Genomic DNA, 26572 nt, shown 5'->3' with positions numbered 1-26572 from the left:
AAAACCCCTTTAAATCTCAGCCTTTTATATGAGGAAGACCCTTCAGAAAGTGGCCTGAGCTGATCTCCATCTCCTCCCATAATTTACCCACATGCAGGAGCAATTAAAACAGATAAACAAACAAATATATATATATGTATATATATTTTTCTACCCACCTTTTATGTCTCAAAAATTCTGTGGATTCTCTGTAAACACTTCTGCCCACCTCCCCAGCTCTCCCCGCCCCGCCCCACCAGACAGATTGGCCCCTAATGCACCTGGAGCACCTCACTCAATCTTCCAGGGCAGCACTAACTCTCAACCACGCATATCTGTGTGTGTTTGACTCCTCAGCCTGACCGTGAATATACTGACGTCTTCATTCCTGTACTCAGAGAGCCGGGGTCAGGGCAAAATCATCTATGATGGCAGAGACCCCTCAGAACTTGGTTAGGGAAAGACAGACCTGCAAACAATCACAACTGCGTGATTAGTGCCCTCTGACCTGTTATTTCCAGAAGTTCTGTGCCCAAGGATGGACTTTGGAATGCCAGTGTATCCCCCTTCCATGCACTGTTTTGTATTTTACATACTGTGCCCATCCCCCATGGTTTCGGCCGTGTATCTTAGTAACTATGCCTGTATTGGTTATTCTAATACTGTGTAACAAATCACCGCAGCTCTAGCAGTTTAAAATAATATACATGTATTATCTTAGAGTTTCTTTGGGTTCAGGCGTCCAGGCACAGCTTAGCTGGATGCTTCATTCAACAGTCTCGCGAGGGTACAATCAAGGTGTTGGCTGGGCTCCATTCTCACCTGGAGCTCAGGGTCCTCTTTCAAGTTCATTGATGTTGGCGGAATTCACCTTCCTGTGGTTGTAGGGCGGAGGCCTCAGCTTCCAGAAGCCGCTCCTCTTCACAGGCAGCTCGCAATGTGGCTACTGCTCCCTCGGGGCCAGGAGGAGAGCACCTCTCTTTGGGATGTGCTCAGTCTCTCTTTTAAGAGTTTGTATCTGATGTAGGTCAAGCCCACCCATAATCATCTTCCTTTTGATTAACTCGAAATCAACTGACTTTGGACCTTAATTATATCCACAAAATCTCTTTAGCTTTGTCTCATGATGTAACCTAGTCAAGGAGGGCAATCATATTCACAATCATATTGAGTGAGGCTGCAGCCCTCACTCAAGGGGAGGGGAGTATGTAGGGCATGACCATGGGGGTGGGAACCTTAGAATTCTGCCCATCCCAGCCAGTGCTGTTACCTGTACCCACCTTCTTCCCACAAGGCTCCCATCTTCCTATCTTCTAACCTTGGTTGCTGGGACTGTGCTGGCTGTGAAACTTTCACTAGAATCCTGAGGCCTCAAGTCAGCATCCTCGTGTGGGCAAATATGGGATTATGGGCTAGGGAGGGTCGCCAGAGGTCACATCAAGTGTTTCATTCATACATACGTGCCATCTTAGAGAGTGTTTTCAGAAAACCTAGAGAGAGAAGATAACATAACTTCCTTGGAAAATTCAACATTGTGTCTTAGGAGATTTCCAGAAAATTCTAACATCAGTCTAAATGGTTCTCGTTTATTCTAGGAATATTTATTGGGCAACTACAAAGGGCCAGATACTGGGGATAATAAATACGGTAGAGTTGCTCTGTAATTAAGCCATTTCCTGTAGAGCTGTTCTCAAGTCTTCAGCCTTTATTGAGAGATGATCCACAAATGATGTTCACGTGAGGACCGCAATTCCAGGGATGTTTGGGCTAAGGTAAAATTCTTAGAATCTTAACTCTAACACATATAGACTCTCTTTCCTCCTTTCTCTCTCTCTCTCTCTCTCTCTTTCTCTCTCTTTTTCTCTGTCTCTCATGCACACAATTTAGAATGCAGTGACTGAAAGATATTTGAATACAATCTAACTTATATCTTAAACTCATTCCAAGTCTTTGGTACTATAACTGTTATAAGGAAAAAGAAATTTTGCATTGCACTTGGCGACTTATGGCAAAGCACCACTGGTTCAGATACCCAGATTGAGAATTTATCCAACTAACAGTCTTTGGCAGATTCCACAGGCTGTATTCATGGATGGATCAGAAGAGTGTTAACCTCTTCTTAACTTGTAAATAGCTTGTAAAGAAAAATTCTCAAGGCAGTCAGAATAAGACATTATAGCATTATTTTACTTCCTGTTTTAGTCCCGCTCCTTTATTTGCAAGGGTGCATGCAAATTACCTCCAGTAACCCTCTCCCTGCTGAAGTAAATAACTCATATCCTTTGTTAGATCATGTTTTAGAGGAGAAAGTCTATTGCTGCAAATTCAAATGCCTCTGGGGTCCATTCAGGTATAAATGTGTGTGCCTCATACTGAAAGCCATTAAAAACCAAACAAAATAAAAAATAAAAACAGGGCTTCCCTGGTGGCACAGTGGTTGGGAGTCTGCCTGCCGATGCAGGGGACACGGGTTTGTGCCCCGGTCCGGGAGGATCCCACATGCCGCGGAGCGGCTGGGCCCGTGAGCCATGGCCGCTGAGCCTGCGCGTCTGGAGCCTATGCTCTGCAACGGGAGAGGCCACGGCAGTGAGAGGCCTGCGTACCGCAAAAATTAAATTAAATTAAATTAAATTAAATTAAAATTAAAAAAAAACAAACTAGCATAAAACCCACTAGAAGCCAAATAAAACATATTTGTGAGCCAACTCTCAAGGTCCATTAGTTTGCGATGAGTGGAACAAAACATTAAGAGATGTATAACTCTAAATTGCAACAGAGGTATCTCCCACAAAGGAGGGCATTGAGGGTACACACAGGTGTGAGCGCAGGAGGGTATGAGAGTACTTGTGTGCGCACACACATACACACGCAGAGAAGTTACTGCATTCGCAGAGCAGCAGTGCCAAAGGTATATGTATAGCTTATCCTATGCTGCCTCTGGGACAGTGCCATAGGTCACTGTGCTGGGTTCAGAAAGGCCAACGGACATAGGCCCGTGGTCTATGAGGATACCTCCAGGACCATCACTACAGGTATTAATAGAAGATCCCAGAGTTGTTTTAGCTGATGGCTTTGGCTCCAGGTGTAGTGAACCTCCCTATTCATTCTCTCTCTGACTCATTCATTTGTTCATTCATTCAACAAATCTCTAGCTGAATTCCGTATATACGTTGGCATTGTGCCAGGCATTAAAGATGGAACATTGAATAGGATAACATTCTTGTCCTCAAAAAGCTTACAGCCAAGTGGGGAAACCTCCAAACAAACACAGAATAACAGGTAGTGTGATGCCTGTTCTGATGGAGGGTGTCACAGAAGCACAGGGGCAGGCATTCAGTAATTAAGTAAGGTCAAGGTTGCCATGGAGATGGGGATGGGGGAGACCGTGGAATCTGGAATGTGACCCTCAAGCCAAGTTTTAATGTTGGAAAAGAACTAATTACATGGAGAACAGAGTAAAGGGCACTTCAAGCAAATGACCAGCATGCGGATGTACAAAGGCCTAATCGGGCTTAGGGTTCAGTAGACCCAGGTGTAGGGAGGAGTGGAGAGGAGATGAAAGAACCAGAAAAGACCTAAGCTCCTTTGTGCTGAGCCTCTTCGCTTTCTAGCTGTGGGGAATGAAAGTAATATGAATAACCGTAGCTAATAGTTATTGAGTGCTTATTATGTACCGGGTAATCTTTAAGTATTTTCTATGTCTTGTTGGATTATATCAGCTAATTCTCACAACAAACCTATGTGACGGGTATTATAATTAACCCCCATTTTATAGATGTGGAAATCAGGGCACTGAGTGAATAAGTCATCTGTCCAAGGTCTCACTGCTAACTGACGCCAGACGAGGGTTCAAACCAAGGCAGGCCGACTCCTACATATACTAACCTTTCCCATCGTGCTGTTTTGCGTAATAGTGGTACGCAGGGGAGTGTCCGGGCTCGGACGGAGGTTTTGAGGAAGATCATCTGGCTCCAGTGTTCAGAATGGACTGGCAGTGGGGGAGTTTGAGTACTCATAGCAGGGAGAGCCGGGGCCAGGCCGGCCATCTGCAGAGCTGTCACAGAGGCCCTCAGGTAGCAGCCCTCGGCTCTGAGACTAAATACCTGCGCCCAGAGGCATTATTATTGTGGGACATGCGTGAAGACCACGTCAGGCCTCTTAGTTGTTATTTGATGATGATTCCTACTCACAAACAGATTGCTTTAAATCATTCTTTCAAATCCTGTCCAAGAAGCGTCAGTTCCCCGCCTCTCTCCAACCCTTGGTTTTTAATTCCCTGCCTTTTCTTCATTTATTTTTAAATAATGAACTTCCTCTGCTTTCCCCCACTATTCTCTCAGTTAACAGAAGAGTCCCACACACACTCTCCTGTGCTAGAAATCTCAGGAGCATCCCTTTGGCCCTCATCTGATAAGTTGCTCAATAGATTCTTCCTTCTGAATGTCTCTCAAGTTTATTCTTTCCATCTACACTGCTCTCTCATCATCTCCAGTCTCGATGACTGCAGAAGACTCCTAACCGATCTTCCTTTTCCAGGGTTTCATCCTGTATTGCCATCAGGGTTATCTTGATAAAATTACTGCATCAGTGCTTATCATCTTGGATGGCAGCCACAACCTACAGGGTAAAGCAAACCCCATAAAATAACGTAAAGAAAGCGCTTTACAACTGACCCCAACCTAGCTTTCTTCAAATAATGTGTTTTGTTATTCTCTGAAAGTAATACCTGCTGATTAAATAAAAACCATGAATATTGTACATACTATATCTATTGTATTTACTGTTATTGTAAAAGTAGATAGCAAGCCATATGAACAATTTTTTTTAAGTTTTCTTTAAGTTCTTTTTTTTTTATTGAAGTATAGTTGATTTACAGTGTTTCAGGTGTACAGCAAAGTGATTCAGATATATATCTGAAAATACATATATACATACTTTTTCAGATTCTTTTCCATTATAGGTTATTATGAGATATTGAATATAGTTCCCTGTGCTATACAGTAGGTCCTTGTTGTTTATCTATTTTATATATAGTCGTGTGTACCTGTTAATCCCAAATTCCAAATTTATTCCTCCCCCCCTTTCCCCTTTGGTAACTGTAAGTTTTGAACACAGCAACTTTTAGCATTTCTCAACTTAGTCTTGTGCCACTACTGCCAGTTCCCATTCACCTGATGCTCTATGCTGTGTTGAATCTGCTATTCTGAAAACATAAAATATACTCCATGCATCTCTGCACTATTCATGCTGTGTTCCCCAAGTCTAACACAGTGCCTGGAACAGAGTAGGGATCAGTACTTTCTGACCTTGAGGAGTAGTTTCTTGGAAAGTGGAAGCAACTGTTTGCCAGGAATTCCATTACACCTCTTGTATCTGATATGGTATCCAATGCCCATGACAACTCTGCTAGGTAGATAGTATTAGGACTTCTTTTCAGATGATGAAACTGTGTCTCAGAGTTTCATGTAGCCCGATCTTCCTCCCACTTTCCTGCTACGCTGAAGAGTAAGCATCACCTGCTAGACACACTAGATTCATCTCAGTCTCCCTATCTTGCTCATGGTTCCCTTACCCGGACCCCACACGAGGTGTCTGCCACAAGAATGCTGCATGACAAGCCACTTTGAAAGTTAGTGGGTTAAAACAATCATTGACTATTTCTCAGGAGTCCACAGGGCAGCTGGGCAGTTCTGTTGGCCTGGACCAGGCTTAGCTATTCTCGGCAGGGCTCCCTAGTGCATCTACAATTAGTGACACGTTGCCCAGGAGATGGCTGGTGGAGGATGGCCTCAGTTGCAATGGCTTTATTCTTCTCCACATGGCATCTGATCTTGCAGGAGGCAAACCTGGGCTTGTTCTTGTGGTGGAGGCAGATGTCTGAGGGAGAGGGCACAAGCACACCAAGGTCTGGTCACTTTGACCACGTTCTTTTGGCCAAAGCAAGTTCAAGTCTGGCTCTGGAGCCCATCCTTCCCTAGAACCTCTAGTAGCATCCATCTGAGGCTTTTGGTGTTGCTGCTTCTGGAAAGAGGCAGCAATCAAGATGTGTTTTTAGGGACTTCCCTGGCGGTCCAGTGGTTAAGACTCTGCCTTCCAATGCAGGGGGCGTGGGCTTGATCCCTGTTCAGGGAACTGAGATCCCACATGCCGTGTGGTGTGGCAAAGAAAAAGAAGAAAAGAAAAAGATGGGATTTTAAATATGCAAATCTCTATAGGAAAGCAGTGGATTAGTGGGGCATTAGTGTGATTGATCGTTTTGAGGGGAGACCAGAGAACCAGTGAGAGGGCTGCTGCAGAGTTCAGGATGAGGTGAGCAGCTGCTATACCCACACACGTTGAGAAAGGATAGAGAGAACGGTGGGATTGATTGCATGGGAAGAATCCATGGCGACACGCAAAATGATTCTGTTTTCTAACCAGGCACATGGGAGAATGGTAATACCACACCTAGACATTGAGAACATTTCCATCCTTTTTAGTTTGGGTAAGAATATTACAGGAAAAAATTAACCTAATATGCAAAAAACAAAACCCAGCTTAGTCTTTAAATAAAAGTTAAATAAAAGCAAGAAGTTCATAATTATAAACCTGGAATGCTTAAGATGTTGCAACAGTTAGGTAAATAATGCTAAACAGAGGCTGTTTGATCAGAAGTTCCCTGGAGGACTGCCCAGTTCCGTACTTCACTTTACATGAGTATTTACCAGCCTGGATCCTCTAGGACCACAGCTCTCAAACTTTTATCTCAGGAACCCTTTACTTTTAAAAGATTATTCAGGACCCCAAAGAATTTTTGTTGATGTATAACAAAATTATAATTTTGTTATAATTATACAAATCATAATTTTGTATAATTATGTCATAATTAAAATAGAGAAATAGTAATATGTGCCAGAGGCTATTCTAGGACAGGATGTCCAGCAGTGAATATAACACATTGGATAAAGCCCTGCCGTCATAGGGCTTACATTCTATTGAGGGGAGTCAAACAATTAATACGTTAGCAAGGAAATTTATAATATGTCAGAAAGAAGATAAATACTGTGGAAGAAAAACAAGTAAGATGAGGTTATGGAAAGCTGTCCTCTTCTGAAAGGACACATCCTGGCTATGAACTCCAACTATAGGTAATTCCAGTGGAAGCAGTGGACTCGCGTCTACTCACAGGTCTTCCCAGCTTCCACGCACTCCATGCTGTTGAGCAGCACCCAGCCATGCAAGTCAACAGCCATATTTTCTTTCTCACGCTCTGCTGCTAATCACTAATAAAGGGAAGCTGGCCAGGCTCTGTACTGGGTGCCATGAAATACTTTTAGTGTTGGGAACCTAGAAAGACCTTTGAGGTGGATTCACTAAAGAGTTCTGTGCGACTCACCAAAACATGTGGAGCGCGTATCGTATGCCAGGCCCTGTTTAAGCACTCACCCTGGGTTCTCAGCCCGTCTGCAAAGCCAAATCCTCCCACGGCTCACTGAGTACCCTTCATATAAGCTGGTCTTCCTGCCTTCCTGCTATCCAACCCCCCAGGCATTCAGACAGTGAAATGGCACCTGCTAATGTCCACACATACTTCTTGTTATTTGAATCTATTTGATTTCCAAGTTGGCCTAGCGTGAGTTGGGGTAGCAACTGACTAATACTGCATTATCTGAATCGAATGGATTCCTGAGTTTGAACAGTAAGCGTTTGAATAGTGAGGGAGATGTGTACTGTGTCCCAGGCACTGTGGATAAAAAGACAAGGCACAGCTTCTGTCTTAAGTGCTTGCAAGGAAGCAAAGTGAATGGGCGATTCCAGTTCAGCCCAAAAACTGCCCCAGAAGAGGGCTGCACAGAATGCTTCAGGTACACAAGGAGCAACTAGCTGCTATGCAAGAGTCAGAGACTTGTTTTGAAGGACAAGAGATGTATCCTAAGTTAGTGAAGATGAGATAAGGAAAAGTAGGGGCAAAGTTTAAAACTTGTGAGAGGCCATGGCAAGTTCAGTGACTAGTAACTAGTCCATTGTGGTGGGCAAATGACAAAAGAGGTCAGATGAAGGACCTTGGGTACCATGCTGACATATCAGAAATATATCCTGTGAGGGGCTTCCCTGGTGGCGCAGTGGTTGAGAATCTGCCTGCCAATGCAGGGGACACGGGTTCGATCCCTGGTCCGGGAAGATCCCACATGCCGCGGAGCAACTAAGCCCATGCGCCACAACTACTGAGCCTGTGCTCTAGAGCCTGTGAGCCACAACTGCTGAGCCCGTGTGCCGCAACTACCGAAGCCCGTGCCCCTAGAGCCTGTGCTCCACAATGAGAGAAGACACCGCAATGAGAAGCCTGTGCACTGCAATGAAGAGTAGACCCTGCTCACCTCAACTAGAGAAAGCCCGCACGCAGCAACGAAGACCCAGCACAGCCAAAAATAAATAAATAAAATAAATAAATTTATTAAATAAAAAAAAGGAAATATATCCCGTGGGCAAAAAGCATAAATGCCCCTAGTTTCCAGAACACTTAAGTCCACATTGACAATTTTATTGTAATAGCTTGAAGCTTCATAATTGACTACTCGTCTGAGAGCAGTCATCTTTGACATCCCCACGTACCTGTCACTTCAGAGGTATTGACAAATGTTTATTAACATGAATACAATTCAGATGGTTGAAGAAATCAAGATTTATAACAGAGAATTTCAAGAAGCAGTCAAAATATGCATGGCTTTACAGAAATTCTCTTCTTTTCAGTGAATTCATCACTTTTCTTCCCAGTTAAATCTGACCTTCCTTCCCTGTTGCTGTCTCATGCATTCTATCACCCCCAACTGTTGTAGGAAAATGGGGCGTGAGAGGATGGTCACGTCTGAGGTCTTGGGCAAGTCCATGGGACAGGCCGCCAAGTGAGGTTCCTTGGCTTCACACAGGGAAGAATTCAAGAGTGAGCCATAGTAAAGTGAAAGCAGGTGTATTGAGAAATACACATTCCATAGACAGAATGTGGTCTGTCTCAGAAGGTGAGTGCAGCCCCGAAATATGGGGTGGTTAGTTTTTACAGGCTGGGTAATTTCATAGGCTAATGAATGGGGGGAGTTTTCCAATTATTTTGGGGAATGTTTGGAGATTTCCAGGAATTGGGCCATCACCCACCTTTTGGTCTTTTATGGTCGGCCTCAGAACTGTCATGGTGCCTGTGGGTGTCATTTAACATATGCTAATGTAGTACAATGAGCGTATAATGGGGCTCAAGGCCTACTGGACGTTGAATCTTCTGCCATCTTGGGCCTAGTTGGGTCTAACCAGTTTTTGTTGTATCCTCAGTGTCATACTTTTAAAGGTTGTGCCCTCCCCCCTTCCCTTCTGTCTCAAAACCTTGAGTCTGGTTTATCACTCCACTCCCACAACTGAATCAGTTACCTGACCTCTCTTTTTCTGTTTTTTGAGTCTATGCCCATTTTTTCATTCCCATCACCATTTAGATTTTTCTCGTCTGGATTGTACTTACAGACTCTCCACCTGTCTCCCTCTATCCCCTCTCCCCCGCCTCTACCCCGCCCCCCGTTCATTCTCTACTAATATGCAGACCACTGTTTTTAAAACATAACTCTGATTGAGTCATTCCCCTATGGAGGGACGAGTCTCAGCAAGTCTGGAGAGTAATCCTATTAAATAAGGGGGAAAATATTTAAAAGATTCAAATAAATGATATTTATATATGAATTCACTCTGAGGCCTTGGGCCAAATTCTATCCTAATTGCTTGTCTGCAAGTCTGCCTAAGGGCTAAACCACAGATTTTCATTCTCTGGTTTGCACAATGTCAGTGTCTCTGTTAAATAATTTGCATCTTGGCTGGACTCAAAAGTTTTCAATTTGTTTCCTATCCTTCCTCAACCTTTTACTCCTGTTAATTATCTCCTCTCAAGAGAAGCACAGCAGGGAGTTTTAACTTACCCTTTTACTCAGACACTGTGAGTATATTTTCCCCAAATTCCAAAAGAGGAGGAATTTATAAAAATTACAGAATATCCACCTGAATAAACTATACGACATCCAGGCTAAACCCCTCGTTCTGCAGCTGGAAAAGCTAAGGCTTGATTGACAAGGAACTTTCAGGGAGTCACAGAGGGAGGCAGAGATGGAGCTCGGACCACTCAGGTCTCTGACTCCCAGTCCCAGGTTCTGGCTACAAAGGGATAGGAGAAGCGGGACCTCACGGGGTTGGAAATTCTGTGTTCCCCCCCGGACTGTGTTTCCCTGATCGAAACCATCTAACACTCTTGTTTTGCTATTTCTTCAAGGATTCTGCATTAGAAAAGAGGAGTAGAAGGAGAAAGAAGAATGTTTGTATTAATTTCTCCTGTATTTTAAATGAACATTTTCTCACTGATGAGACATTGAATGCCTTGTTCTTAGCCATAGTTTCTCGTAGCTGGGCTGCAAGCCTGCTAACTTTCTTCCCAGGAGGATGGGCAGCCTGAGAGCTTCCCAGTCAGGACAGATATCTTAGCACCCTGTGAACAGGCCCCAGGGAGTCCATTATCCTCATCGCTCCCTCTCTAGGCACACCCAGGCTCACCCCTTCCCACCATGTGCACACACCCATCCACCATGTTCCTGGGGCTGGCTGGGGGTGTCCTGGATGGCCCTGCCTTCCAGCTCAGATGAGCTCAGAGGCCCTCTTAGCTAGATGATCTATCCAAGTAACTTATCCAAACTTTTTTTTTTTTAAACTTGGAAAATGGAGATTAAAATATCTACCACTTAGGCTTATTATAAGACGTAGATAAATTAATGCAAATAAGTACCTATCACAGTACCAAGCATATTATATGTATTTGTAGGTATTTATTCATTTCTTGAGATTTTGGGCTTGTTCCTCAATAGGGAACAGCTTCTGAGCTTCTCTTGTGGCCCTTGGGACCCCCACTCTTTCCCATTAAATGTATCTGTGATCACATACAAGCTTAAATCCTTGTTCATTCATCCTCTGTGATCACCAGAGTATGTGGGAAGAGCAGAGCGTTCACATGAGACAGATTCGGCTGGTGAGACTGAGAAAAGGCATACCAAGCCCTAGCAGAGACGGATCTCGGTAAGCAGAGCAGTCCACTCTTCTCTTTTCTGCACCACGGCCCATAGCCCCCAAAGCTCAGCGTGGAGGGGGATCCTTCTGTGAGCTGCTCCTGAAATGCAGATGAGGGACCTTGAGTGCCATGCTGAGATATTTGAAACTTATTCTAGGGTTCCCAGCTGGCCCAGGCTCCTCTGCCTTTCCTAGGGGTTTGGCTTCTTTAACCCAGGCCAACCAGAATGAAGTTGACCCAGAGGCCACAGGGAAGCAATCCCCCAGTCTGGCAAAGCGGGTCAGTAGGGTAACACAGTGGCAAATGATGGCCGAGAGATTTCCATAATGATGTCAAAAACTCGGCCGCTGTACACCGGTGCTGAGTCAAATCTTGGGGACAGAGTTCTGGGTGAAGTAGAAAAGAATAGGTTTATTGCTTTGCCAGGCGAAGGGGACATGGTGGACTCATGCCCTGAAAAACTGTGCGTCTTAACGCGAGGAGTTTTATAGCAGTGGTTCAAGGGTGGGGTTGCTGACAAGGATCAGGGTGTGTGCAGGGCCTGCACTCCTTTAATCTGGCCTCAGGTGGTCTCCCGATGAGCTTCTCAAGGTTATCAAACTGTGACCTTCTCTTGAATGAAGAATGTAACATCTTCCATTTGTTGGGGGTTTCAGTTCTGCAGAAGAGCTCAAAGATACTGTTATGTGTATCCCTTGAGGTGGAACCAGGACCCTGCCCCGAGGCTGCACTATTGTTTCTTGACTGCTCCTCCCTTGTCTCTGAGTCCCCTCCCTTCCCTGATTAGCAGCTGTTCGAGTCTGGCCTTTGGAACTCAGGGAAGGTCATGGAGGCTGGAGTCTATTCCCTACAAACAAGAAACGGGGGACACAGAAAGACTTCCGTGCCCAGGAGCCCCACAGGATCCTGCTCATTTCAATAGCTTGCCCCAAAGTCTGACCCTGGCCATGCTGTGGGCCAGGCAAAGCCTCTGGGAGCAACCACTGATGACATGACTGCTGAAAGGACTGATTTCCCAGGACTTGGCTCTCCCCAACCCCACTCCTGCCCTGTGTTTCCTTGGTAACAATGTTGTGCCACATCTTTAAATGAAATAATGCATTTGAAAGTATCATAAAAGCTTTAAGGCGCTTTACAAATTATTATTACTTAAGACAGCTCTGTGGTCAGAACTCTGGATGTGCAGCACCAGTTAAACCCTAGAAAAACATCTGCTTGAATGAACCTATTTTCCTTATTAATTCAATAGATATTTATTGAACCACAGAGCTCTCAGTAAGGCAGTAGAGTACAACAGTAAACAGGAAGACAAAGGCCCTGCTTTTGTGGAGCTTATAGTCTAATGGGGGAGAAGGACAATACACTAGTAAGTAAAACAGATAACATAATTACAGAACATGGTAAGTGATATAAAGAAAATAAGAGAGATGCTGCAGTAGATCATTTTAAATGTAGATACAGTGGTCGCAGGTAGTCTCTTAAGGAGATAAGATTGAAACTGAGCTTTGAAGGACGAGTAGGAGCAGGCCATGGGAGGATCAAGGAAGAGAACACTCCAGGCAGAAAGAATTTCAAGTGCAAGAGTCCTGAGGCAGAAGCAAACTTGACAGCTCCCAGAACAGCAAGAAAGCCAATGTAATCAGTGCACAGTGAGGCAAGATTGTGGGGCAGGGTTGGGGAGAAAGTGGAGGATCAAGTCCCAGAGACAGGGAGGGGCCAAACGAGGTAGGCGCTTTAAACCAAATTAGGATTTTATTCCAAGAGTGGTGGGAAAAAAGGGTTAGCAGGTTGGTCACATAATTCATGTTTTTAAACAGATCACTCCTACTGCTTTGTGGAGAACATTCTATAGCAAAGCAAGAGTAAAATCAGAGAGACAAATTAGGGACTATTGTAGTAGTCCAGGCAAAAGGTGAGGGTTCACGGCGTGCAGGGGAAGAGGAGGCAGAGGGAGTGGGAAGAGGAGGATATATAAATATACTGAGCATTTTAATTTAAGTATAACGTCATAAGTTAAAGGTAAGTTTACTGCCAGAACTTGCTAGTGTGGGGAGATGGAAGGAAATGAATCAAGAATGACTACTAGAGAAGAAATTTGATTGATGGTTCTTGCTCGAAATGGGAAGAAGAGGGAGGAAGTTTGGGGGATAAAAGCAAGAGTTCTGCTTTGGACAGGTGAAGTTTGAAGATAGCCAATGAGGAACACTGACTAGATGAACGAGTTTGGGGCTAAGTAGACATCCAGATAGGATGTCATTCCAGGTACAAGTTTGGATTTCATCCTTATTCAGAACTCACATGCTCTTCAGAGCCATGGGAAAGAATGAAGTGAGCTGGAAAGTGATCGTAGATAGAGAAATGAAAAGGTCTGAGGATAGAACACTTAAAGATGGATGGTGGTAAGGAAGCAGCCATGAATTCCAAGATTAAAACAATCCTGAACAATAGGACAGACAAAAGCAGGGGTGTTCCAGAATCACGAGGAGAAAGAGTTTCAGGGAGAGGTAGCAATCAAGTAACCAAAGCTTACTGGGAAGTTGATTAGGATGAAGACTGAGAACTGACCCTTAGATTTTACAGCATGGTGGTTGTTGGCGACCTTGGCAAAAACTGATCCAGTGGAGTGGGGCAGGGGAACTTAGACTTGTGGAGAGCTGGAGCCGATTAGAGTGGCTTAAGGGATAATTGGAGGTGAGAAACCTCCTCTCTCAAGGAGTTTTGTTATAAAGTGGAATAGAAAAATGGGGCCACACTGGATTCTAGCATGATCTTACAGCCTGCTTGTTTACAGAGGGGAACGATCCAGTTGAGAGGAAGAGACTATTGAGCAGGAGAGGGCGAGATAATTTCTGGTGCTGAGTCCTTGACTCGGTGAGAGGGATGAGATCCACTGCAAAAGTAAAGAGAGCAGGAGGGACGCAGGGAGTATGGGATTGGGCGCAACTGGTTAATAGATTGGGTGGTTGGAAACTCATTCATTCAGCAAATACTGGCCTGCTGTGTGCCAGATGCTATCCTAGGGGCAAGACATACAGCAGTGAATGAAACAGATAAGGCAAAGCTCATGCCCTCGTGGAGTTTATACTCTATTGAGGGGAGTTGAGCCATAAATATGTTAACAGATGAATTTATAATATGTCAGATAGAAGGTAAGCGCTATGGAGAACAGTGAGCTAGGGTAAAGGGGATATGGAGAGCTGGAGGACGGGCCACCATTTTTAATAGGGTGGTCAGAGAAGACCTTTATGATCAGGAGAAGACATTTGGGAGCAGATCTAAAGGGAGCGAGGGAGGAAGTCTAGTAGATATCTTCAGGAAGATGGTTCCGAGCAGAGGGAACAAAATGTGCCAAATTCCTGAGGCAGGAACGTGCTTGGCATAATTTGAGGAACCGCAGGGAGACCAGTGAAGCTGCACAAAATGATCAAAGTAGGGGAGTTGCAGGAGACAAGGCAGGGAAGCAGTGGGCAGGCAGTCCCAGATGGCCCGGAAGGCAGAGATGTGAGCTTTACTCTGAGTCAGATGGGAAGTCCCTGGTGAGTTTTGAACTCATGTGACATGATCTGACTTAATTTTTCAAAGATGCTTCGGCTGCTGTGAGGAATGGCCTCTGGGGTCAAGGATAGAAGTTTGGCCACCACGTAGAAGGCTATTGCAGTAATCCACACCAGCGATGATGTTGTTCTCCTGTTGCTTCTGTTTTCTCAGTGAAATCAGAGGCAAGATCTGCCTAGGCGAGTGAGGAGGGTATGAGGGACCCTTGAGGAGAGAAGAGAAGCTGTGATCATTGTGGGTGGTGAATTGATTAAGGAACTGTGGTAGGATTGCTACCCAAACAGCTGGCAGTCACAAGCAGTTTGCCAAATGCTTACTGACCTCAACCTCTGGGACTTCTCTGGCTGTGCATGTTTATTTGTTTGTTTGTTTTAATCGAAGTATAATTGATTTACAGTGTTGTGCCAGTCTCTGCTGTAAAGCAAAGTGACTCAGTTTTACCCATATATACATTCTTTATTTAATATTCTTTTCCATTATGGTTTATCCCAGGAGACTGGCTATAGTTCCCTGTGCTATGGCTGTGCATCCTTCTTCCTCGTGTCCACTTTCTCTCCCATCATCCTGCTTCTTGTCCTCTGACTCTAGTCGGCCTCCAGTTGGCCTGGAGAACCCATGCATTTATTAAGAACAAAATGACAACCCACTGGCCCTTCTAGCTTCTGATATCAAAGGTTTTAGAAGGATTTGAGGGAGACTCTCAGCGTGCTCAGTTCTTCTTGAGAGACTGTTATACACCCGACTATCACTCCACCACCTTACCCTACAGCAGTCAGTGAGGGAAGCCCAGAGAGTTCCCATGCTTTTATTAAGACTCTGCTCTCCTACCTGTGTTACAGATTTGAGGGAGAAACACAAGGTTCTTCATGCTTCTGGTAAGGCCACCACTCCCTGCCTCTGTGACACTGCTCACCACTGCTCACTGCCCTGTCTAACAGGGCAGCCCCAACAAGCAGCTCATAATTAAAACTGATGACCCACTTTTCCTAAAATGATGAGCAGCTCTCATCTCATCTTGACCCACATCCCTCTTTAACTTGGTCACCATGACAATCCCAAGACTCTAAGGTCTTCTTGAAGATAGCGTATGTAAGGACCATGTGGAAATGGCTTATACCACTTCTGTCTACATCCCGTTAGACAGGATATAGGTCAACGGGTGCAGCTTACATACAAAGGAGACTGCTAACGTGTGACTAAGGAAGAGGAAAATGAAACGGCATTTGATGAACACAGACATTGTCTCTGTGGTGACACAAAGATCAAGGGGGAAGACATTTTCTCCCCCCTTGATCTTTACTGATCAAAACTGCCATGCTACAGAAAGGTCAGGTAAGATACGGAGATAAAAGATCTGAGTTTTCAGTTAGGAAGTCCCTGGTCACATTTTAAAAGGTTGTTTCTGTGAAGTTCTGGTGAAGTGAAAGAATGGGAGGTGAAGAAATGGATGCAGAGAGTACAAACTATCCTGTAGGAGAGTCTAGTTCTATAAAATTATAGAAAGGGTGAAGTAAGTAGAAAAGAGTGCCTAACTGTGGGAGAATTGACGTTTCCAAGCTAATAAAATAGTAGCGAAGGAGAAATCTGAGATAATAGAAAGGGGATCATTCATGGAGGAAATCTAGAAGAAGCCAGGAAAGGATGAGATGGGCGCAGATGGAAGTATTAGTCTTACACAGGAGGAATGACATGGCTTCTTTTAAGATGTGTGGGAGGGGGGCTTCCCTGGTGGTCCAGTGGTTAAGAATCCGCCTGCCAATGCAGGGGACACAGGTTCAAGCCCTGGTCCGGGAAGATCCCATATGCTGTGGAGCAACTAAGCCCGTGTGCCACAGCTACTGAGCCCGCGAGCCACAAGTACTGAGGCCCGTGTGCCACAACTACTGAAGCCCACGCACCTAGAGCCCGTGCTCCGCAACAAGAGAAGCCACCGCAATGAGAAGCCTGCACACCGCAACGAAAGAGTAGCTCCCACTCGTTGCAACTAGAGAAAGCCCGCGTGCAGCAGCAAAGACCCAAGGCAGCCAAAAATAAATTTAAAAAAAAAAAAAGATGTGTGGGAGGGTAGAAAGGGCAGGAGTTGAAGAAAAGTCTATAAGTGAGGAACAGGAAGTGGAGGGAGTTCACATCTAATGGTATTTATTTTTGCAAAGGAGTTATTATGAGGCACTGATGAGCTAGTTTTGGGGCAGGAGGCAGGATTTAAGATAGGTGCCATGTGGAAGATGGGCTGAGCACAGAGAGTATAGTACAGTAGTTAGGGCTCAGCTGAGGTTGGAGATCCCTTAGTGTAATGACACCAATATGCACCATTTTGAGTTTTTCTCCACCAACACACAACTCTCAAGGGCAGGCAGAACTTTGAACTGATCCAGGATCAGGGTCAAAGAAGGAAGGGTTTTTGCTTTTTGGGGTTTTTAAATTAATTAATTAGGCTGTGTTGGGTCTTAGTTGCAGCATGCAGGACCTTCGTTGTGGCATTGCTTGCAGCGCGAGGGCTCTTTGTTGTGGCACGCCGGCTTCTCTCTAGTTGTGGCAGAGAGCGCGCAGGCTCTCTGGTTGTGGCACACGGGTTTAGTTGCCCCGCGGCACGTGGGATCTTAGTTCCCCGACTAGGGATCGACCCCGCGTCCCCTGCATTGGAAGGCGGATTCTTAACCACTGGACCACCAGGGAAGTCCCAAGGAAGGGTTTTTGCATGAAGCTGAGAGAGTAATAGTCTAAGTAGCTGTGAGGAGCTAGAAAAATGTAGGCCCCTTCTTTTTACTTCATCTTCTTCCACCTAGTTTAGACCTTTATCATCCTGTTTGGATTATAGAAATACCCTCCGAATTGGTTTCCCTGATTTTAGTCTCTTCTCCCTGTATCCATCGTACACATGGCTGCCAGCTTAATTAATCTTATAGAACAACCTTGACCATGTTTCAGTCGTGCTCAAAAACTTCAGTAGCTCCCTACCTCCCTACAGAATTAAATTCATGTTCCTTAGCTCCACCCTCAAGGTTCCAGGCACGGAGCTGGTTTCAATTTACTGCTTTGTTTAATGCATCTAGTTTTATACACAAAGTATTTGGCTGGTATTGGGTGAAACTCTATACTACTTAACTAACACTAATCTTGGAGGACTTTCCCCAGTGTGGTTTTGTTAACTGTTGGGAAAGTTTTTCCCCGCCCATCTCAGAATGTCCTTCAAGGTGTCTTTCAAGGGCTAATTCAAATGCAGATTCTCTCCTGTGTCACATGATATGTCTCTTCTTTGTCCTCCTTTTTGAAAAAAATTCATTTTAAGCTTTATATTCTAGATAGTCATGTACCTGTTAAGCCAGGACCGTGCCTAATTTATCATTGCACCGCAGTCCATTGTAGCCCCAGCTCATAACACCTAGCTCAGTATCTTGCTTTTTGTAGGTATCCAAAGTCAGCTGACTAAAGGCACGCATGCATTCATCACTAAATGAGTGAAGGCATGAGTAGAACCCTTATAATGGTCTAGTAGGGTTAAGAACCAGAATCCTTCACTAGAAGGTCACCTCCTCAAGGTGTAGGGTTGATAGTATAATTTTTATCTTTAGTACTTAGCACTGTTCTGGGAGAGTACTGTAAGCTAAGTATACGGCAGATACCCAGTAACATCTTGGCAAACAGAATTGAATTAGGTCGTTCCATACCCTAGTCATTCTCAGTGTGTCAACCTCAAGCGCTCTAGAGAGTTAACAGGGCCTCTGACACAGCAAATAGTTGGTTATATCCTGATTTGATTATCGTGACTAATGCGCTTATAACTGGACGGCAGCTCACTTCACAGAGACCCAATTATTCATTAAAGTCCTTGATTCATTGAATCCTACAATCAGTTATGATTGATCTCTGTGTGATCATTTTATTCTAGACACTGAAGGGAAAAAAAAGCAATCTGTGAGAAAAGCAGACCTCTTGCGTTTATAAAGTAACCTTCCCCTTTTCTCCTGTTTGGCCAGGCTGTGACAACATGCTGATGGGCATAAAGTCTCTGAAAATAGTGAAGAAGACAGTGGACACAGATGGCTCTTGGATGAAAGATGCTGTCAGAGACTCTCCAAAAGTGTATCTCTTAATTGGATCCAGAAACAACACTGTCTGGGAATTTGCCAGCATCCGGGCATTCATGGAAGATAGCACCAAGCCAGCCCCCCGGAAGCTGATCCTAACACATTCCTGGCAGGGGACAGGCCAAGTGATCTACAAAGGTTTCCTATTTTTTCACAGCCAAGGGACTCCCAATGAGATCATCAAATATAACCTGCAGAAGAGGACCGTGGAAGATCGGATGCTGCTCTCGGGAGGGGCAGGCAGAGCCCTGGCCTACCCGCGCTCCCCCTCGACTTACATTGACCTGGCTGCGGATGAGCACGGGCTCTGGGCCATCCACTCAGGGCCAAGCATCCACGGCCATTTGGTTCTCACGAAAATTGAGCCCGACACACTGGGAGTGGAACACTCATGGGACACTCCATGCAGAAGTCAGGATGCCGAAGCCTCCTTCCTCTTGTGTGGTGTCCTCTACGTGGTCTACAGCTCTGGTGGCCTCGGCCCGCATCACATCACTTGTGTCTATGATCCGCTGGGCGCTGTCATGGAGGAGGATCTGCCCAACGTGTTCTTCCCCAAGCGGTCGAGGAGTCACTCCATGATCCATTACAACCCTAGAGATAAGCAGCTCTATGCCTGGAATGATGGAAACCAGATCATTTACAAACTCCAGACAAAGAGAAAGCAGCCTCTGCAGTGATGCGTTGCAGCCACGAGGGAGAGCGCCGGGGATGCTGCTCTCCGGGAGACAGAAGCCACAGCCCCTTTGCAACACAGAATCCCTCTAATCGCACACAGGGATAGGGGCTGGAAGCGGGAATGCGCACGCGTCCTTTTCCAGATGGTACTGCCTTCAGTATCTTCCAAGAGCATAGATGAGAGTCTGTCATTCAGGAATTTTCAACAACTTCCATTACCCATCCAGACCTCCTGGAGCTCAAGGCCTTCCACATTCCGATCCAGTTTACTTCTAGCCTTTTCTTTTACTAGCATTTACTCTAACTCTCCCCACCCCCGCCCCCCAGCCATTAGAAATGTAAGCCACCCCCTAATACTCCTGGCTTCTCTCCCCTCTGGTCTTTGCTCAAATCTCTTTCCTCTTTCACAAATGCCTACTGATATTCTTCCATTATTCACTGCCCAAATAAAGTACTATTTCTTATTGATGTTTAATCTCGGTTTCCCCTGGTTCTGCCCCTCCACCAAGCCAGGTGGATGTAATAATAAAGTGAAAACATTACCATTTGAATACCAGTTTCCAGTTACAAAGTGTCTGCACCCATGTTACAAGTCATCTCACCCTTAGGAGATAGTCAGGACAAGTCTTTATAGAGGAGGAGGGTTCAGGTGAGCCATTCAAAGTACCAAAGCTACAAAATGAAAGAGCTAGAAAATACTGCAAACCCCATAATCTTTCCGTTGTCCAAGGAAGCATCAAATATATATGTTTGTTCGCCCAACCTTCTCTAAGCAATACGTTAATCATCTCAACCTAAAAATAATGGTTCGCCCCTTTAGCTAGTCGCATGTCCACACAAGACCCTCCTATAGGCCTTTCAAAAGCTGCTTCCTCTAGAAAACCAGCCTAAGGGTGAGGACCCCACCTCTGTTCTTATCTTGCCTTTCCTTCCCTTGCTTTTCTCATCTTGCTTGAAATACAATAAAACAGACACTGAGCAACTAAACCTCATCAGGCTCTATTTGCCTCCATGCCCTCCGCATAAGCGTTTCTGGGGGTGCTGCCTGTGCTTGGGTTTACTGTGAACAATCCCCAGCACACTGAGGCCCTCGGTAAATATTCTGGAATCTGGATGGAAGCCAGATAGCAGGCAGGGGACTCCCTGCCACAGCAGGAGTGCCTTGTGGCACAGGGGACAGAGGGCAGCTGTGCCCATCCAGTGGGGCTTCTTCAAGCTCTTTCCCACGCGTTTGTCCACTGCAGCCTGGTTTGGGTCACAAGTGCAGGCTGTGGTGCCTGTCTGTGTCATGTGCTGAGGCCTCTATCTTTCCAGGCTGGTCACATGAGAGGGTTTGCTCTGTGTGTTTGCAGCTGTTTCCCCTCCTCTGCCAAGCCCAGGCTGAGACCATAGGCAGTGAAGAGAGGTTTTTTGTTTTTTTTCCCCCATAGCATTTGAGTAAAGCTTTGGCAGAATGGAATTACTCACTCCACGGACACAGTGCAGTTACCCACAGTTCTAACAGAGTTTTACAGAGAGCCCAAATCTGTTGTGGAATGAGGCAGGTATGAGTAATTAAACGTGGTGATATTACCCACTCCATGGGTTTGGGGACATTAGCTGCCCCATGGGTAAAATAACATTACCTATTTCACAGGGAAAAGGAATGCGGGCTGCCTCACAGAGGAGGGTAGCAGGGGAATTATCTTGGAGTGGAATTATGTGTAAGTCATGCACACACAGTTCCTCTGGAGGCACACAGAGGCTGCCTGTAATGTGCTTGCTATCTGCCTTTCATCTGTGATACGCTTTGCTTTGACAGTTCTGCAGGGCACACCTGCCACTAACAACCAACCCACTCTGGCGCCTTAAATTCCTGCAGCTAGAATCACTTCTTCAGGTCAAGACATTTTCTCCAGGAAGCCCCTGTTAACGGGCCACTTTGCTTCCTGGGAGCCAGGGCTGGACATGCAGGCCCTCAAATACTTCTTGGGCTTCTTTCAGATGAACTTCTCAGCTCTGGCTCTCTTCTTGGATCTTAGTGAGGATTGAAGTTCCTAAGACCTAGACCAGTGGTTCTTAAATCACCTGAGGAGCTTTTAAAAATCCTGCTGCCAGGCCATACCCCCAGACCATTCAGTCAGAGCCTCTGGAGGTGGGACCAGACAGGACTATAACTTTCAAGCCCCCTTCCCTAAAGTGGTTCCGAAGTATGAATAAGCTGGAAAGCCAGTGACTTGCACCATTTTTAAAAAATTGAGGTATAGTTGATTTACAATGTTGTATTAGTTGCAGGTGTACAGCAAAGTGATGCATTTATATATGCGTATATATATTCTTTTTCAGATTTTTTTATTATACGTTATTACAAGATATTAAATATAGTTCCCTGTGCTATACAGTAGATCCTTGTTGTTTATCTGTTTTATATAGAGTTGTGTGTATCTGCTAATCCCAAACTCCTACTTTATCCCTCACCCCCCTTTCCCTTTCAGTAACCATAAGTTTGTTTTCAATGTCTGTGACTTACGCCATTTTTTAAAAGTGAGTTTTAAAAAGTAATTGTATAGTTCTAAAGAACAGACTAGCATTTTCTGGGGACTGTGGGTCCACGAGGGCAATAACATGTGGGATTTGGAAACACCCATGAACTCGTGTGAACTGTGGCAGCCTTCTCTACAAAGCCTCTGTGCTACTATTTTAAGGAAGTGAAAGAGAACTAAAGAGTGTCCTGTTGTAATACAACTCTTGTGGGCCCCAGCCTTCGTCTGCTGGCTTTGCCCTTGGCCTGCATCTGGCCAGGTTCCTGCAGTGACCAGAGTCTCATATTTGCCAGGGTGGCTTAAGTTTTGTTCACATGTACAAGCCTTCTGGGCACACTGGTAATTTCAGACCACCAGGAGAGTGTGAAAAAATATGTGTCTTGAGGAGTTTGTCAACACTCCAGCCTGTAGACGTGTGGATAAAAATTGAGGTTAGAGCAGTAGTGACTCCTGCCTGAGCTGGGGACTATGCCAGAGTCCCTGGTGTGATGCCATCTGAGGCCCACAGGGATTTTCATCAACCGAACTGAGCAACCAATTCTTGGAGATCCAGGTAGGGCAACAACCTAGCAGTACAACCAAAGGGGATTCAGGCCCTACACTGGGGGCAGGCACTGGACTAGGTCCCCAGGGTCCCGTGCTGCCCCGATTCTACAATCCATTCCTGTGGTCAGACATCGCCAAAGCTTTTCTTGCGCCTGTGGAACCTCGTCTAAGCGCTGGGCACAGGGCAGCGCTGCTTGTCCCCAGCTGTTCACAAGAATGGGTGTCAGTGACTGGCGCCAACCACTAGAGGGACTTCCATCCCAGGTTGCGGGGTTCAAGTGCGGCCAGACCCTAGGGTAACTCAGTCTTCCGAACTGGGGGCGCTCATAGACAAGAAATGAGGCTGCTGTCAGGCCAACCTCAATTTGAACGCGATCCCAGGGGCCCAGATAGTCCGCACACCCAAAAGGTTGCTGCGCTGCGAGCGCCTCTAAAACGTTTTTTCTATGGCTCTGTCTCTTCGCAATTCTCGACACAAGTTCCCTTTCTGCTTTTTTCTTTCATTCCCTACGGCCAAGGAGCGGTGCTGAAGGGCTGGACAAGCCCGGGGACAGGGAGCTGAGAACCGCCGGGCGACTCCCCGGGGCCGGAAGGGTGCTGGAGGGGGGAGGTGACCAAGAGCGGAGCGGGGCTCCACGGAGGGACGTGGCCTCCTGAGAGAGGCGGGGCTTGGGGGGGGAACGGTAAGCTCGGCCTAGGGGGCGGCGCCGGAGCTGGGGCGGGATGGGCGGGGGCTAAGCAGGTTCGAAGGCGCCGGGTTGATGAGGCCGGTCCCTGCGGAGCCAGAACCCTCGGCGGATGGGTCCCTGCGGGCAGCCAAGGAACCAAGAGGGAGGGGGCGTGGCAGAGGGGCGGTCCCGGGGGAAGGTGGGGCGGTGGGGAAGCGGGCGCTGCGGGACGAGCCTCCCGCGGGTCCCCGCCCCCGTCACGTGGGCTCCAGACCCGGCCGCTGCCGGTCGGTCCGCTGGTTGGTCGGTTAGTTGGTCGGTGGGTCGGTGGCCTAGAGCTCGGTTCTCGGCTCTCATGTTCGGAGGTGGGAGGGACACGGGAAACGCCCGCACACCTGAGCTGCCCGGAGAGGATCCCCGTACCCAGGTCAGTGGGTTCTCCCCACGCCCCCAGGCCCTCTGCGCGGTCGGGACTGCGAGCCCGCGTAGGGGCATTGCCTGAGGAACTGAGAGCACTGGAGTGTGTCCCAGGCGCGAGGGCGGGGACCCTCCTCCCCTTCTCTGGCCAGAAGACTGGGAGGAGGGTATAACTCCTGTGGATTTGCTCCGAATCTCCACCCAGTCCTGTCCGGGGTCTACGGACAGTCCGCGCCCCTACAGGTGCCCGGATGGCCCTGGAGATGCGCAAGGTGGCAGGTCACCTCAGTTCTATGTAGTATGTCAGAGCTCTGCTAAGTCAACTGGAGCAGCGGCCCAGTCTGGAGAGAGAGCCCAAGGTGGTAGGGAAGCTCACGGTCTATTTGCCCGAGCAAATGGGTGTTCTGCAGAGCGTGTGTTCAGCTGCAACGCCTTAGCTGAAACCAGCTATATACTGTAATTGCAAAAATGCAACATGCTTTTCCAAATCTCAAGCCACTGCGTTCCAGTAGACGGCAAGATGGGATAGTTCTGTTTGAAAGTGGGCTTCTCTCCCTCATGACATCCTGACTCCAGACCTGCAGTTGTTCCTCAGTTGAAAATAAGATTATATATTTAAAGACCAGAACTTCCGAAGTTTGCTTAAGATCAAAACGGGCGTTCTGGCCAGCATTTAATCCGCTTACAAAACAGATCCAGCGTATTATATTTTTACTTTTAGAGCAGCTGGATATTTGGTATAGATCCGTCTCCCTTTCCATATTTTGGTTTACTTCCTGTCTCTCCTTCCTCTCCCAGTTCCTTAATCGATTATAATACAAATTTTATGTTGCATTCTGTGAAGTTGAATGCCCAACAAAGGTAGTTGGCTGTACACAAAATTCATCTTCAGCATATTGTCTTTGATGATTATTTGTGTCATATGAAAAACACAAAATATTTGATTTAGAGATTATTTCTCCTTGGGGCTTGAGAGGCAGCCTGTTTGTAATCTGCTTAAATTCATATATAAACGACTTTGAAGTGGGAGAGCAGGGAGACTGGTGAACTTTTCACTTACTGCATTCATCCATAATTTTATTTAATACATTATTGTTATTATTACTTCGAGATTCGGTGATGTGCCGGTTATTAGCTTATTGCTACTGTGGAGACAAACTGAGCATCATAGTCTCCTTTCTTTAAAAAAATTAATTAATTTTTGGCTGCATTGGGTCTTCGTTGCTGCATGCTGGCTTTCTCTAGTTGCTGTGAGCAGGGTCTACTCCTCTTTGCAGCACGCGGGCTTCTCACTGCGGTGGCGTCTCTTGTTGCAGAGCATGGGCTCTAGGCTCTCAGGCTTCAGTAGTTATGGCATGTGGGCTCCGTAGTTGTGGCACACGGTCTTAGTTGCTCCGTGGCATGTGGGGTCTTCCCGGACCAGGGTTCGAACCCGTGTCCCCTGCATTGGCAGGCAGATTCTTAACCACTGCGCCACCAGGGAAGTCCCCAGCATCATAGTCTCTTTACTGGGGTAGCTATGGCGGTTGCCCTGACTTTAAGACTAAGTAGAATGAGATGAATGCTATGAAGGAGGTAAGAGCAAAGAGTTGTGGGAATTTGTCTTTCATCTGAGTGCGGAAAATCTGGAATAATTTCACGGAAGGGGTGACATGTGTGTGATGGACCTCGAAGAATTTCTTGTGGGTTTCTCCAGGCAGAGGTGAGTAGAGCGTGACCTGGGCTGCGAGAGCTACACAGGCAGGCAAGCACTTTGTAGCCATGAGAAGTGGCAAGTGGCCCAGCTTGGCTCCTGTGGCGAACGATAAACAGTAAAGCTGGTGACAAGGAAGAAACCTATTCCCAGCGGGCCATGAAGGCCAGGTGGAGAAGTTTGGGCTTTGAAAGCAGGAGAACCAATAATGGGTTTTAAGCAGGAGATTGGCTGATGGTTCTGTGCGTTTAAAGTCGGGGACCTTGGCCCTTGACCCTCTCAACCTCCCAACCTCCCAACCTCCAGCCCAGAGAAAATCCAGTAAATATTTGTGAAAGGAATGGTCAAGCAACACTTTGTAGCAGTGCTTTTCAACCTTTAACAAGCTTAAGAGTCACCTGGGGATCTTTTTCAAATGCAAATTTTTATTCCTAGGTCAGAGGTGGGACCTGACATTCTACATTTCTTACAAGTCCTCAGTGGTTGCAGCCCCTTCACTATCGATAACTAGGATGAGAACAGTAGTTTGCAAACCTGGCTGTGCCTCAGAATTGCCTGGGAAGCTTTTAAATTACTCAGATTAAGTAGGTCTGGCCTGTTTTCACTAAGTGCCTCCGTGATTCTGTTGAAGGCCAGGTGGGAACTGCTGGGGTGGACTCTGGCCGGGCTGTGGGAAGCAGTGACCAGTGGGAAAAGGCCCTGGAGGTGGAGAGGCCAGTTAGGATGTGGAAGATCAATTAAGATAGAAGTGAGGAGGACCTGTGTTGCACCTCAGAGAGGGGACAGGTAGGAGAGACTAGAGAGAGAGAATCTATGGACTAGGGGGCCAGGCCGAGAGGTGGGGAGGGAGGAACAAGAATTGAGCTTTGGACAAGGAATGGCATGACCTTTAGACTATCACATTTGTGATAATATTTGGAAGTTGTTTTTTACTTGGCCGTCAAAAACGTTTCCTTCCTGATATACAGATCTGTTCATGACACTCTTGCTTAAAAGCTTCTGGTGGATCCCCTTTTGCAAAACATGAGAAGGGAGAGCTATTATGAACTGTTGAGGCATTTAAACATTTATTAAGATCCCGGACTGTGCACCCTCATTCAAGAGGTGACAGTCGGGGGGGGGCAGGGGGAAGATGTGACACTGTCGTCATTGGTGTGGGCACAACTAGGCTGAAACTCCTGGCACCCTTGTGTTTTCCTGAGTCACTTTTTCCTGCTTCCTCCTTCCTCAGAGCAGTTCCACTTGATGTTTTCATGGCATCATTCTTTGGTTTCAACACTTGCTGACACATGTGTGTCTCAGTTTTTGCAGAATCCACAGCTGGTCTCAGAAAGGTGGGCTGTATCCTTTGTAGACTCTGA

At 46.3% G+C, this 26572-nt stretch overlaps 2 protein-coding genes across 8 annotated transcripts in view; both read left to right on the top strand.

Moving 5' to 3' along the window:
- Positions 1–26572, top strand: part of LOC115839534 (synaptotagmin-9) — a 265953-nt gene that overhangs the window by 210433 nt on the left and 28948 nt on the right. For 4 of the 7 annotated variants that reach the window (XM_030831287.3, XM_060303559.2, XM_060303564.2 and 1 more), the window contains one exon: positions 18577–19833. The exons of 1 other annotated variant lie outside the window; for it this stretch is intronic. In XM_030831287.3, the coding sequence (XP_030687147.1) occupies positions 18577–19367 (791 nt within the window). In that variant the 3' untranslated portion in view covers positions 19368–19833. Of the gene's footprint in view, positions 1–1574; positions 1752–18576; positions 19834–26572 lie in introns of those variants that run through there. 2 more of the 7 variants (XR_009564904.2, XM_060303560.1) reach the window with 2 other exon arrangements.
- PPFIBP2 (PPFIA binding protein 2) overlaps positions 23474–26572 on the top strand; it is a 159370-nt gene continuing 156271 nt past the window's right edge. The window contains exon 1 of the mRNA XM_070046151.1: positions 23474–23528. The gene's annotated coding sequence lies outside the window, so the exon portion shown is untranslated. The remainder of the gene's footprint in view (positions 23529–26572) is intronic.

Source organism: Globicephala melas, chromosome 8, assembly GCF_963455315.2.
Source record: "Globicephala melas chromosome 8, mGloMel1.2, whole genome shotgun sequence".
NCBI lineage: Eukaryota > Metazoa > Chordata > Mammalia > Artiodactyla > Delphinidae > Globicephala > Globicephala melas.
Note: the sequence above shows the minus strand (reverse complement) of the source record. Positions and strands in the feature narration are given on the sequence as shown.